General features: G+C 41.4%; 1 protein-coding gene across 1 annotated transcript in view; it reads left to right on the forward strand.

Annotated features, from left to right (window-relative positions):
* Positions 1 to 10,091: 10,091 nt before the first annotated feature.
* LOC309715617 (uncharacterized protein) overlaps positions 10,092 to 15,081 on the forward strand; it is a gene marked incomplete at its 5' end in the record, with an annotated part of 34,071 nt that continues 29,081 nt past the window's right edge. Inside the window, 2 exons of the mRNA XM_082548860.1 lie at positions 10,092 to 10,225; positions 11,455 to 11,507. Of these exons, the coding sequence (XP_082404986.1) occupies positions 10,092 to 10,225; positions 11,455 to 11,507 (187 nt within the window). The remainder of the gene's footprint in view (positions 10,226 to 11,454; positions 11,508 to 15,081) is intronic.

The following is a 15,081-nucleotide window of genomic DNA, read 5'->3' on the forward strand; positions in this document are numbered from 1 at the left end:
TGGCATAATTTAATGTTGTAGGCCACTTTATTGAACTTTCCATCAATTTGCTTCTGTACAACGGTCATATTCATTCGTGAATGCATGTAAGTGAAATTGATTTTACGCACGTCATCAGTGACATACCCTATGAGTTATCAGGTGTTTTCGGTCTTTTCAACATCACACACCTGGTCAGGTGAGCCAGCTTAGGGCGATGAGTCACTAGCTTCTTTGTCTCATGTTCAGCTTGATGCCTCCCCAGCTATATAAGTGATGTACCTGATGGATCCCTCAAGTTGCTATATATTCCTCTGATCCTCAGCAACTTGAGGGCCTGGTAGAGTGACAGGTTGGAAAAACCTCAGCAACCAAAATCAGTGGGGTAACAATTGGTCTTCCATCTCGTAATTGGCCACTTTCTCCTCAAGCGCTTCGCCCATCCAGTTTTCCCAGGGGGCACTCACTTCCACCAGGACCACCTGCCTGGAAGTTTGACATTAGAACCATGTCAGGCCTGAGGGTAGCCTTGCTATGATGTCCTCAGGTCGACCTTAAGCTGTCAGTCCTGTGCTGTTCCCAGAAACCTCTGTAGGGTTTGTGTCTTGTTGCATCTTCTCCCCAGCCTTGATAAAAGCAGCATTGCTGGAAAAAGACCCTTGTTCTGATAGCCTTTGCAATAACTCTCAGCACCTGGTAGTGGCGCCACTGATAACACCCCTCATCCACTGCTTTTTGAGCAATAGTTTAAGATCCTCTTCCCTGGCACAGCAGGCCTGTGGGGTTTCATTAAGATTAAGAAAATCTGGGGAAATCTCTGTACACAGAACATGAGGCTGAAACCTGATATCAAACAGCTGCAATCTTTGGGACACCACGGCCTCCACGAAATCACAGCATGGTTTTCAAAACTGCTTTTGAAAATAACTGGCAGAAGTTGCTTTTGAAAACCAGTGGCAGAAGATCCACAAATATAAGTTAAAACTCAATGATGCATTTAAGGGAAAAAAGTGCAAACAACTTAAAGATGAACTAAAACGAAGTAGAAAACTGATCTGTGGTCTGTCCAATGACCTGACTTGATATCAACTCACAGTTCAAAAACTAGCATCTATGAGGGTATTAGAGGTATATGTTACATTACATAACATGGAGAACTTGATCCATCTGCTCTGATTCCAAAGACGCACATATGAGTGGGGAAAAAAAGCACTTTACGCGCCATTACATTACACGCACATCCACGCCAAATAATGGGGCAGGTACTGGGCCAGAAAATTAACAGCTCGCACACTGAGAACAGCACTTTTACCCCTTTTATTGCATTTTGGTAGTTCCAAGTTCCTGCATTTTTCAAACTAGTGTAAGTGTTGATATCGTACTTAGCGACTCATATGGGAAGCTTATACAGATGATGGCGTTTTAAATATCATGAACCTGAAATTAGAATCACTTTTTAAAGATAGCAATGAAATAGAATTAAAAAGTAAAACGCGTAGAAAAATGCAATACTGACTGGAGTGGACAACAACACTAGAACTCTGTAGAAGGTTTTTACAGAAATAACTTTTGCTTGTTACAGCATGACAACAGTACTTCATTGCATTCTGCATGTATACCAGCAGCATGGTACCAAGTGATAAACTGAGCTGCCTTATATCAGGCCAGAATAGGAAAACATTCAGCCTTCAACTCTTACAGAGTGAAAAAAGCGGTGATGCAATCCCACTGAAATCATACACCTGCCCCAACCTTTTTGAAAGCTTTGGATCAAGTTCAAAATCACTGTTTTAAAATAATATAAATACAATTCATGCTTCAAAATGTGACATGTTGTCTTTTTACCATTTTCTATTAAATCTGTTTAAATAATTTGTCAATTATTCTGGCTGTATTTCATTGTTGCACGTCATCAAGACAGTTTTGGAAATCTCATTTGCAAATGGTTATAGACTTTTTCCACACACACAGTATATTTCTTTGCACTTGTTTGAGTTTAAGATCTTGTGGATGACTTTGTCCCTTCCCTCCTTGTTCCGGTGTACAGGACAGATAGTTTCAAACGAAATAGTGTATTTTAAAGTATGTATAGGTTTTATGGCTTCCTCTGTGGAGAGATTCTTCTTCCTAATGTCTTCTGAGCTTCCCCACATGATAGATTGCTGCACTGTGCAGATTTCGCTGGGGAAGCTGTGCAATTATATAGAAAGCATCAGATGAGAATAGTAAAGTGGAACCATAAAACAATTCTGCTTCAGTTCTACTCTTCCACTCAGCATACCAGTAGTGCCTGATATTATTTCGCCAGTCTTGCCATGTGCAACGGTAATTTCTCTAGTGAATTACCACTTCTTGACCTTTCACGGCATTAAGAAAGGGCACTTTCATAAATTGTGTATGGAGTATTCCATCCAGCCTCTTTATCACTGATAGAAAAAAAGCAAAGGCAGCAAGACAGTTTTAGTCTGGGAATTTTGCTCTGGTCATGTAGGCAATATTAATGATTAAATTCAATCTTTCTTTTTTTTCCCCCCCCTTTAATGTGCCTACAACAAACAGTAAAACAATATTTACAATAGCACCACTGACATTCATTAGTTGTGTTTACATGGATGAAATACATTTTGTTTAAAGCAAATATTATCAGTTCTTCAAATCCTGCTGACTCAGGTGCTGTATATATTTAATTATTTTTAAATAATCAAAACTCATATGCTGCTCAAATTTTAACTTATAATGTTGCTTTGGGTTTGACTTGTGTAGAAATGCCATTGTGTTGACGGTTAACCAACAGTCTGACTGACCGAGTTGGAGCCACAAGACTTGGAAACACAAGGGGTAAACTAAAAGTGGTTTTATTTAACTTAAACTAGGTGGTAAACTAATGTGAGCCAGAAAACTTGGAAAAACCAAATCAATGATGTTCAGTTAAACCATACTGCAAGGGCGAACACAACCAACATGTGACAGAGGATAAAGGGAAACTCAGACAAAATATACACACCAGGTAATTAGGGCAAGAGGACACACCAGGGAACACAGCTGAACAAAATCAGGCTAACATTGAGCAAACACACAAACTCCCTGAGCGGTCCCTTGGACCACTGTGAGCGACAGCAGACGTGAGCACTGTGGTCACGCCAGCATCGAATCCATCCAAGTTACATGTTTTATTAAAATAATTAAATTACAGCATTTACATTTATGTTAGACTACTTTTAATTAACTGCTACAATGAAAATTTAAAAAAAAAATCTTGTTCATGACCTGTGTAGTATGTTAACACTATTGGAAGTAAAAATAACTTTAACTCCAATTTTGAAAACACAACTTTATTTATTTATTTATTTTGCTCTGACTTGTATTATGAGTATGAGTCTGTGGTCTGGGAGATAGTCCTGTAACTCTCTGTCTGTAAAATACAGTATATAATGACCAATGTTGGGCAATTAATAAATTGTTACTTCTTCAAAAAAGTTTTGCAAACAAAGTTTTTTGCAGCATCAAGTCTGATGCCACACAAATTATTTGTGCCACTCCAAATAATCATTTCTGTCCACTATGAGATAAAGGAGAACAACAGCCTGATACCTGCAGGCCTGACAACAGGAGATGTATCACTCCTGTAACACCTGTAACATTCAGCAGTCGCCTCTTTGTTCTGACACACACAACAAAACTACTGACTACACTACACACTAACTACACAAGATTTGCGCTAAACGTGGCAAATCTCTCACATCTCAAAACACCTCCGTCACTCCTAAAACCTCCCCCTTCCTAGTTGTTTTTGGGGGTGTTGTTTTTGCTCACAGGCAATGAGTGCTTTTGAGCGTTTTCCTTATAAAACACAGTTTTTACCATTTCTTCCTGTAGTAAATATAAACAACGATAGTATTCAGGAAGAAAACAAACTGTTAGTGTTCTTAATTTGTGGTATAGTCCACACTTTTTCCGTCTGTCCTGCTCACATCTCCAATGGTTGTACACGTTGTCATTAACGTGGCTTCTATGGGCTCAAACTGTAGTCATAAATATTTTGTACTTGTAAATCAGGATTTGTATGTGTAAAAAAGATTTGTGTGTGGACTTAGCCAAAAAAAAACCTCTTCAATTTACAAGTACGAATTTTGACTCTATTTTTCTTCCTTTCATCTGATTGGTCAATGTCATGTCAATCACAAATGTAACAATCCAATCAGAGAACAGATGGGTTTGGCTGTCCGAGGGGTGCTTTTTTTTTAACTTATTCTCGTGAAGGACAAAACAAGACAGAACATCTTTAACTGGTCTTTTACTTGCTAGCGAGGGAAGGCAGCTATTTATTCCCAGTTACAGTTTACACAATACAACACAAGCACCTCCCATCGTAAAACCCCCTTGGTTACAAAAGACAAGGCACTGTGTGTGTGTGTGTGTGTGTGTGTGTGTGTGTGTGTGTGTGTGGCCTCCTGCTCACCAAAAGGATCATAAAAGCAGGACGCTTACAATAAAAAAGGATCAAAGGAATGTCTTTGATCCTATACTGCTTGAACTAAGACTTTACAAATTTATGAAACACAATGACAACATTCAACAATTTGACTTAACATGGCCCACGTAGACTGTGAAGGCCGGGTCCTCAGGAGGATGCAACCCATGAATTTGGACACGACCCCAGAAAGAGTAATAAGAATAATATTAAAAACTTAGGAGCTGTTGCATTGTTGAAAACTGGAATTGGCTGAGCCGCGCTATGAATTCTGGGATATGGTGGGCCATGAAGCACACGCCCGACCCATCCTTCAAATTCGGGGAAAAGGAGGACGCATTTGTCAGTTGTATTCGGAGGAGTCTACTGTCATGAACCGGCTGTGTGGAGGCAGATGAGGACCCAAACGCAAAACTCACGGAGGCAGGAACTGAACTCAAAATCACTGCTTTATTGCAGGTTTCACAAAGGAACAGAACTAAACTGGGAATGCTAACAGAAAACCATGGGAACACAGAAAGACACACAGGTTCGGGGAGAAGACATTGACGACGCGACACTGACCTGATGGAGACATGCACATAAATACACAGAGGGTTAACGAGGGAAGTGGGAGCACATGGGGAACACAGCTGACACAGATAATCGTAACGAGACAGGGCGGGGTGAACACAACATGACGCATACTGACGAGAGACTGTCAAAGTAAAACAGGAAGTACACAGAGGTTCAGACAGGAGGAGAGAGAGCACGGGGAGAACACAGACATAACAGGCTGGGGGAAACATGGAATAAAACACAAGGAGAGACGAGGGCTCACAGATACACAGGGGCACACAGGAGGTAACCAAATAAGGAACATCTTAACTAAATAACCTAGGAACCAAGGCATAAATAGGGAACAAAATACAAAAACACACAAACTAAGAATATTGGGCCAACATGGCCCAGGACCATGACATCTACGAATTTGGACAGCCTTCGTCGCGTCACTGTGACGTAATCGGCCTACAAATGCGGCCTCAGGAGGATGCAGCCTATGAGTTTAGACACCCCCCCAATCCGAAGTGTACTCCAAATGTGGTCGCCAAATGCACCGTCAATTTCCCCAAATTTCCCCAAACTGTTAATGTTAGCTATGTTATATTGTGTGATCAGGAGATATTTTATTTTGTATTCTCACAATCAGTTATCATTGATTATTCATTTGCCATTGTTGAATCTGTTGACAGTATAATCTTTTAATTACATCTGTGTTACTTTGAGCAAATATTAATGTACACTGACTGTTTATATTAATCCACACTGACTGTTTATATAAAGTTGTTGCACGTTAGAGCAGAGCAGTCACACTATACAGATCCACGAGTCCTGTTGGGCCCTGGCAGGCCTGCGTGTAGTTATGCACGTACGCTGGCCTCTACTTACATGCACGCACTTATGTAACACACGCACGGTCACCTACACACTTAGTAATAATAGGAGGGTCATCTGAGGACAGTTTTTCTGATAAATACACTTTCACAAAATGCACAATGTAATACACACTTGTTTTTCTCTTAAGAGTAGCAGTTGATGTCTATATAAGGGAAAACTTTGGGATAGGCGGGGAATTGTTATCATTTGAGATCATTTCCAGTAAAGATCCAACTGTGATGTCATAAAGGCAATATAAGGAGACTGATGCTTCAGTTGACGAGAGGATTCGATTGCAAATTGTCTTTTCCCACTCTTAGTGCACAGAGTGTGTAATAAAGATCACTATTTTTGACACCTACTTCGACTTGGGCTTGCTTTCTTCTCTTCCCTAACTCGAACGAACCTTAACAATCTGGTGCCGAAACTCCGGGTGGGGAGGAGTTGCAACCTGCAGCTCGTCGTGGAAGGTGACAAAGGGGTCGAGGGCCAGCAGCCTGTCTGAGTGACGCCAGGCGTCATAAGAAAAGGTGAGTGCCACCTGTTGATTTTATCCAAAGGCGCTATATTGGAAGTTAAAACTAAATTTAATTAAATAATATTCACTCAGTCTGGGCTTCTGGCGTTGGTCCATAGTGATCTTGACTAATTAGTTTTAAAATAGGGCATAGTAGTCTGACTAAATTCATTGTTGTTCATTTTGGGGGTGAATTTTGAGTTAAGAAGTTATGTGTTTAAGTTAATACGGTTTAAGGTGTGTGGAAACAAATAGATACGGTTTAAGAGGTTAAATGTGGGTTGACTGGGAATGCCAGCCAGTCAATCGGTAGTGTAGGGTTAATTTGGTTTTAATTGGGTAGCAGAGACGGTCTCGGGCTTCAGATAATTAAACGGGGGGGCTGAGAGCTCACCGTGAGGCTTTTTAAACAAGTAAATTCGTTTAGGACGGAGAAGCTAGGCTCTCTAGGAATGCAGTTGTTCAGCGTTTTGGCAGACGCCACATGCAACGGACGCGTTGTTATGTTTAAGCTCGGTTGGCCTACCGGGGGAATGTTGGGACGCCCTTAATGGCCAGGTAATCTATGAGTGATTGCCTTCTACTGCATTGATTGATTAAGAAGGTTAGACCTGGCTGCATCCTATCTAAACGTCAGGAGCTTGTGAACTTTAAGTAAAGCCAAAAGCGTGATCTGGGATATTTCACGCCGCTGGTGGAGATCCGGGTGTCCGGGCGGGGAAGCAGTTTTAAAGTACTAGAACTTAGTAATTTGACCGTTTTTCAAGGCGGCGTACTTGAGACGGGTAATTGATCAGCAAGAGCTAGGCTCTGGGCTGAAAGATGCTTTTAAATTAGTCAAAAATTTAGCAACACCAGCAGAGAAATAGAGAAGTGAGATAAAGTTGTTCTGGCATATGGTGTTTTCTTAGGAATTCGAGCGCTATCGGGAGGGCGTTCCCGAGGTGTGTATTGACCAGCAAGGCTAGGCCTGGGCTATAGGTGCTTTTAAATTAGTCAAAAAAGTTAGGAGTAACCTCTTCTGGGATATGACGTCTATGCGGGCCCGTGTATACTGTATATAAATTACCCGTGTGTCTGTGCATTTAAAAGTGTAAATTGTATAAACTGTCTTGTGTTGTTGAATTTTTTCTGTGTGGATTCAGAGTGTGAAAAAACGAAAACGCCTTTCTCTTCTGTGTAAATAGAACATAAATTACCGGTGTGTGTAAATAAAGGGTAAAATAGTGGTATAAACTGTCTGTTGAATTTCTCCTGAGTGTTGAAAAAAGGAAAAACTCTTTTCTGCTCTCTCTGAGAGAGGGGCTGTGTGTGTGTGAGACAGGAAGTGTGCATGCCCATAGAAGGAAAGAGATGAGGTAAACTCTGTGCAGATAGACCGAAGTAAAAAAAAAGAAAAAGGAAAAGGGTCTCTCTCTGTCTCTGTGAGAGAAAAAAGGTGGGGGCCGAGTGAGCCCGCGGGGCCGAGCGGGTCCGCGGGAGCGAGCGTGTATGCTGTATGAGGAAGAAGGGAGTGGGAAGGAGCGAGTGAAAAGAGTAACCGAGTATTTGGTGATTTTTTATTATTTCAGAGGCTCTGGGTAAGAGTTTTGACTTTAGCTGTGAGAGTTGTGAAAAGAGCAGGTTTTTCTTTTGTTGTAGACTGTGAGTGATTGGTGTTTTTCTGCCTAGTGCTGCGTGGAAGACACCGAAGTGTAGAAATGTTTGTGGTTTATCTTTGTTTGACGTTTTATATAGAGTTGGTTGATTCAGGGTGATTTCTCCCGTTTAAGGGAGGAGTTGCAGTGTGGTTATGTTAAAGCTTTGCTGTAGGGGTATGTGTGTGATTTTGTGCTGGCTTCGCATGTTTAAATGGATGCACAGAAGTTTGTGAGTGAGAAATTGTTATGGTGGGGTTTAAAGTTAGTAAAGAGTCAAACAACGCCCACTGTTTTAAAAAGGCCCGAAACATCATAAAAGACACCTCACATCCTGGCCACTCCCTGTTCGAACTGTTGCCCTAAGGCAGACGGTACAGGGCAAGCAGAGTAAGGACTAATAGACTCATACACAGCTGTTATCCAACTGCAATAACACATCTGAATACTACAAAAATGTCCACCATGCCACTCTTGTGTTAATCTATGCACGGTCTGAAGCATGACTGTGGGAATACTTAGTATGTTAAGTATTCTATCTATTTTATTTATTGAATTTTAGTGTTTTTTTTTTATATTTGATATTGCTGGGGATGATGCAATGATCGGGGACCATTCATAATTTCGTTGGTCTCATGACAATGACTATAAAGATTCTGATTCTGATTCTGAAATCCACCCTCCTCAAGAGTTCAATAATTTAGGCAGTTATGTTTATACAAATACTAAATGTATGTTTAGTGTCTTCATACAGGTGTTTTTTCTTAACCTGGAAACCTGAGTACGGCAGCAGAAGACAGGCCAAGCTTTGGCTAAAATTCACGGCTGGACACCAGAGTTGTCCTCACCCCTCCCGGAAAAACAAAAAAGAGAGAATGTAGTTTGAGGCAGGTTTTTCTCGCTGAACTGCTCTGGGTGCTGTGTCCCTGAATCTCACCAGTGTTAACCTCTGGCGGAAGACATGGGGAAAAGGAAGAGATGTTCCTGGTAAATCACTGAAACAAATAAAACCACACACAACCAGAGGAAGGTATGAGAAGTGTGAGGAACAGACACATGTGCGTGTTAGAGAAATGCCTCGTTTGAGAAAAAGTTAAATTAACCCATATACAGACGCACCCATACATGCAATGAAGAAACAGCTTACATACATGTGCACGTACATGCAAGGTTAAAGTAGCGACACTTAACATACACCTGTTTTTAAATGATATAGTTTATCCACTACTGACAAATAGACTCTCTGGGTTGCAGGACGACAACTTAACGTGAAAAGACAAAGACACTGGTCTGATGATTAAGTGAGGATACGACAAATTTAGTGGTTAAATTGGGACATGTTTTTGTTGATTGTTTAAGACAAATGACTACTGAATGATAGAAAATTCCTTTTTAGGTTTCTAAGCAGGATCTTAAGAATTTTAACACGTATCTGTGTTGTCCTGTCAACTTGGGGGGTTATGAGTTGATTATGTGGTGTTGTTTGTGGTGAGAAAAAACAAAAAAGGGGGGGAAAGGAGGCCCAGTTGTTGTTTCTCCCCTCTCAGGATAACACAGCCAACACAACACAGCCAACACAACACAACATCATTTTCCTGTTCGCCTGCTTTGTTTTGTTTTTGTTTTTTCTGAAAGCCGAAGCTGACCTGGACTCCTACCCTCCCCTCTACCATCGTTGCCCTCTCCGCGACCATCTTTGACCCTTTGACCCCTGAAGGCCACAGCAGCTGGACTCACAACAACAACTTGAGGATGTCAACAGCGCTGCAAAAAAGCGATCTCATGCAGTAGAGACGGAGAGCACTAAACCTAAAGCCCGTTTCACTACACGGGGGAAATTCCCAGACTCCGTCAGCTGACAGAGCTGTGACGAGACGCGCATGGAGCCCGGAGGAAAAGGGAGGGTGAGCAAAAGAATGCTGACCTCTGAGAAGAGCCGAACGGAAGAGCTGCAGAAGGCCGTGGAGCAAAGGAAAGACAACATAAATAGACTCTGATCTGACGTGGAAGGAAAAGACTCTGAGGTTTTTGCCCTCAGTAAGAGCTTAAGGCATCAGAGCAGAAACTGAGCATGGCTCCGGAGGAGCTGGCTGCTAATGGAACTCATCAGTCAGATGTGGAGTTTCACGTACAGGACTTGAAATCAGGCGGAAGCTTGCTGGAGCAGGAGGTCGTCAGACTTGACGCAAAGCTCCAACAGCAGGAGTAAACCCTGAAAGAGCTACAGAAGCAAAAGGGTCAAGTTACAAGGAGAAGATGTAGGCAGCTGCAACAACGGATGGAAACAGACCCAAAGAGGAGGGGAGGACCCTAGGGCATGCTTCAGGCCGCTGGTTTACCTAAACTACAGAACAGGAAGGTGATGAACACAAACATACACCAACACACGAACACACACTTCTGCATGCGCCGACTTAGAATGAAGAGAAACACACACATGAACACTTATGCACTCGTTGAGGGAGTGAAAACTGATACATACCCATGCACTAAAATCAAAATGTTGACTTAATTTACTAAGAAGTGACACACAATGCTCCAGCTGCTGCAATGAAGAATGCTTTACTGACAAAGGCTCAATGCTGCACACAACAAAGTCAAATATAGAATATGCTATAATAATAAGCCCAGAGGGCATTTGTGTGGTCTGGGGAGCAGAGTCCGGAGCGGTTTGGTTATGAAAACGATGCCTGTGCGAGATATCTGGGGCTTAAGGCCTCGACTCAATTGTTTACTGTACACTAAAAAGAAAAGAAAACACTCTGAGCAGTGGTGCAGAGTGAAAATGAGGAATTAACAGTGTGAGTTTTATTTCAGAGCGCCATGTCATTGTGATGGAGATTTAATAAAGGAGGAACACACGGACAAAGAAGAAGAGAAGGGGGGACAGCCCTTGAGCACGATTGCCTGAGGCATTAAAGTTCTGTACTAAATTCTGGTTTCCAGTGTGAGAAAAGTCGCGCAGTGCCAGTAGTAGAGCTAGGTTGAGTGATGATTCTAAATTACTGTAAGTAAATCATCGTACACCGTTCAAGTTTCATGATAACGGGGATCTAGACTTTGTTGAACCCTAGGCAATTTGAACAGGTAAAATTCGAGTCACCAAGTAGCAGTTGAATAAAAGTCATTGAATAAGTGTTGAAATAAACTGGCAGAATTAAGAGAATTAAAACATTTCAAGAGCTCAAATTACTTAATGGTTCAATTTTGTTTCACGAACGCAAAACATATAGGTTTAGGAATATGAAAAGGTTGAGGTGGTGTTGATTTGACTCTGTGTAGGTTTAGGTTGGTATTTTTATTGATGGGAAGAATATTCAGTGACAAGTCCTAAGACCCGGGCGTCTGCATTTTGTTTTTGTTATTTTTCATTTTATTTTGTTTTATATTTTGAACAGTGCAGTGTTTTGTTTCTGAATCTTTTCTTTACGCAGATCTGCACATCGGAAATTACAAGCATTACACGTCGGCGAGAAAATTGTTGTAAGTGAGTTTCTCCGCATTGAAATGGGTTCTGGAGGAAACACTTGTGGGGACAATTAGAAACGAGAGTCCCTGTCTAAAAAAGGATTCAGCGAGGTAATCCAAACTCAAGTTCTTGTTTTCTTTTTGAGATGACGTCATTTTGCTGAGTGTGGAAACTAAATGCGACGACAGGTTTCACTATCAGCAAAGAATGGATGAATGGATGAAAGACTGGGAATAAAAACAAACGGACTGACTGGTAAAAGATGACAAGACTTGACCATGACTCAAGGTTAACCACCTCCACCTAGATAGGATAAAAGGGTGGATGAATTTATGTGTGTTTCTTTTTACAGGAGTAGAAGGATGACAAAATATTCGAGGATGAGTGAACCTGTAAATGCCATTTTTGTGTCTTGTGTTGCTTACAGAGGTAACTGCGCAGCGTTACCATTTACATTTTCTTCCCTACAGGGTTACAGTTTTAATGTTTTTCTATTACAGGATTTCTGGGCGGATGTGTGAAGAAACGGTGTTTATGGGTTAGGAGTTGGGGATGCTATTACACTGTATTCTGGTGAGAGTGTTGGGGGAGACACACCCTGTCTTGAAAACTGTGATTCTTTTACAGGAAATGTTTTTATAGCACCTATGGGATGTGGATGCCTGACTACGGTCAATGTGCTGCTAATGTTTGCTTTGCTTTGGTGAGAAGGGTGCAGTAGAAAACAGACAAGTGACATGAAAACAAGTAATAATAACAAATAACTAATTTGGGGACAGTTTAACCTAGAGCCCACTAACTGGCCATTAGGGGCTCTCGCTCTCTCTCTCTCTCTCTCTCTCTCTCTCTCTCTCTCTCTCTCTCTCTCTCTCTCTCTTGGAATAACATTGCCCAAAGGGTGAATAAAGCAAATTGTGGCAATATTAGTGATTTAATGATTGGAGAAATCCTGAACATGATACTTGTCTGTTGTGCTGAATCTTTTATTACTCTTATGATTTGCAGGTGGTTGTAAATAAGCTGTTTACTGTAACAGGTTTGCTTTTTAGCTGAATTGCAAAATACAACTAGAACGATTAATTGAGACTAATCGCTACTAACCTGAAACTGAGGAGGTTCTATATAAGGAGGAATTAAAACAGGTATAAAATGCATCTGATCTTTAATTGCAGGTGGGACCATGAAGATTTTTTGGTACAGATTGCAGGTTGTTGCTCATTATTGAAGTGTGCTCATAAAGGTAAAAGCTATATAGGGGGTCTATCATTTGGTCTGTGTTTTAATAATTTAGGTATGGCAAAATTAAAGGTTTCTAGACAATTTAGGGAACGAGTGAGAAGCATAATTAGATGATCAGAAACTGAGTACTACACTCAAGTTAGAATTAAGAATGCCCAATTTGTTTGAGGTCTGTTGTTCATTTTTATACACACATTGCAAATGTGCTTATAAGGAGCTGGCACTTAGTCTGTGAAGGTCAAAAGCTTCATCCGACAACGGATCGGATTGATATATTGGAGCTATTGACTTCACGTGCAGAGGGTTAAATGCATGCACGCTTACACACATAAGCATGGCATAGGATTGGAATAAACAAAGTCAACAACATTAGGTTAGGAGAGCCAGCGCAGGAGAGGTGTTGGCTTTCTGTCTCTTGCAGAGAAGGGAACAGACACCAGACGGGGACACGGAGATATGGGGATCCTTCACAGCAACTGGGGTCAAGTGTCATGGCCTTGGGGCTCCTTGAGAAGATGGATCCCATAACCACAGCGATAACCAGGAAGGGGTTGGCGAAAACTAGGAACACCAGAGACCAACGAGATCTGTGTGACGACTGAAGGGTGGTATAACCCCGGAAGTCGAAGAAAGAAGAATCTGAGGGCGTTTCTTCACTCCAAGAGGAGGTGGTAAAGGGGCCTGAAGCGTGTCAGGCTGAAACTCGAGTCCGAAGCTAAAAGAACAGCTGGGTTGTGGGAAAATTGGAAAACAACGGAGGCGTTGGGATTGATAAGTGTCATAACGTGTTTGTTTGGTTTGGAAATAAATCCTGGTGTGAGTTGGGCTGGCAAGCCAGCCCAAAGAGGAGGAGTGTGATCAGGAGATATTTTATTTTGTATTCTCACAATCAGTTATCATTGATTATTCATTTGCCATTGTTGAATCTGTTGACAGTATAATCTTTTAATTACATCTGTGTTACTTTGAGCAAATATTAATGTACACTGACTGTTTATATTAATCCACACTGACTGTTTATATAAAGTTGTTGCACGTTAGAGCAGAGCAGTCACACTATACAGATCCACGAGTCCTGTTGGGCCCTGGCAGGCCTGCGTGTAGTTATGCACGTACGCTGGCCTCTACTTACATGCACGCACTTATGTAACACACGCACGGTCACCTACACACTTAGTAATAATAGGAGGGTCATCTGAGGACAGTTTTTCTGATAAATACACTTTCACAAAATGCACAATGTAATACACACTTGTTTTTCTCTTAAGAGTAGCAGTTGATGTCTTTATAAGGGAAAACTTTGGGATAGGCGGGGAATTGTTATCATTTGAGATCATTTCCAGTAAAGATCCAACTGTGATGTCATAAAGGCAATATAAGGAGACTGATGCTTCAGTTGACGAGAGGATTCGATTGCAAATTGTCTTTTCCCACTCTTAGTGCACAGAGTGTGTAATAAAGATCACTATTTTTGACACCTACTTCGACTTGGGCTTGCTTTCTTCTCTTCCCTAACTCGAACGAACCTTAACAATTGCTGCCTCTGTTCGGTGGTGTCGAGCCAAACGGACTTTAACGTGTGTTTGAACGAGCTGACGGTTCACTCGTTAAGCTGAAAGAAAGATGCTTTAATCACAGCAGTCACACATGTGTCCACTGTACCATCTGGAACTCTTCTTGTTTACACTCGTAATAACACAAACACTAAATCCTCCTTCTCTTGTGCTGTTTTGTAGCAGTGTGTACACCTGAGACTGTCACCTGTCTGTCCTGCACTCTCTCTCTGTTTCTTTCTCTCTGATTGTGGAATAAAAGTATGAACATGTGTTTATAAGTTACACTTGTGTTTTAATCCTGCAGCTTATCACACATTTGATTTCCATGTGTGACAACTGCAAGTGTCCAGAGTGAGGACAGACTGAGGGACCCATTGCTGCACATCATCTGTGAGGCTTTGCACCCCTGATGATCCACCAGGAAAACTCAGCAGTGTGTGAGGAAGAGGAGGAGGAAGAGCCAGCAGCAGCTGACAGATGGAGAGAATAGACAGACTGTTCCCTGTTTGTGAAGGACTGCTAGAAAAGTTTAGAATAACTGTCTGTCCTGAATCAGTCTTATTAGGTAATGTTCAAATTTTTTTTATCATCCCAGTGTTTTCAGTGTGCGAGAAAGTGCTCAGGGCCTTCAAGTTACACACTATGAAAGGCAGAAACAAGTTTAATATTCAGAAACCTAAAGTATGTATCAGTAGCAGAATGGACCTAAAAATAAATGTTTGTTTCAGTTCTATCTACTCTTCATTCAAGACTTGAAGAAGAGAGAAATATGAGAAAAACCCCTGATAACCCTGGTT

The sequence above is a fragment of the Aulonocara stuartgranti genome (genome assembly GCF_965226115.1).
Source record: "Aulonocara stuartgranti genome assembly, chromosome: 10".
Classification (NCBI taxonomy): domain Eukaryota; kingdom Metazoa; phylum Chordata; class Actinopteri; order Cichliformes; family Cichlidae; genus Aulonocara; species Aulonocara stuartgranti.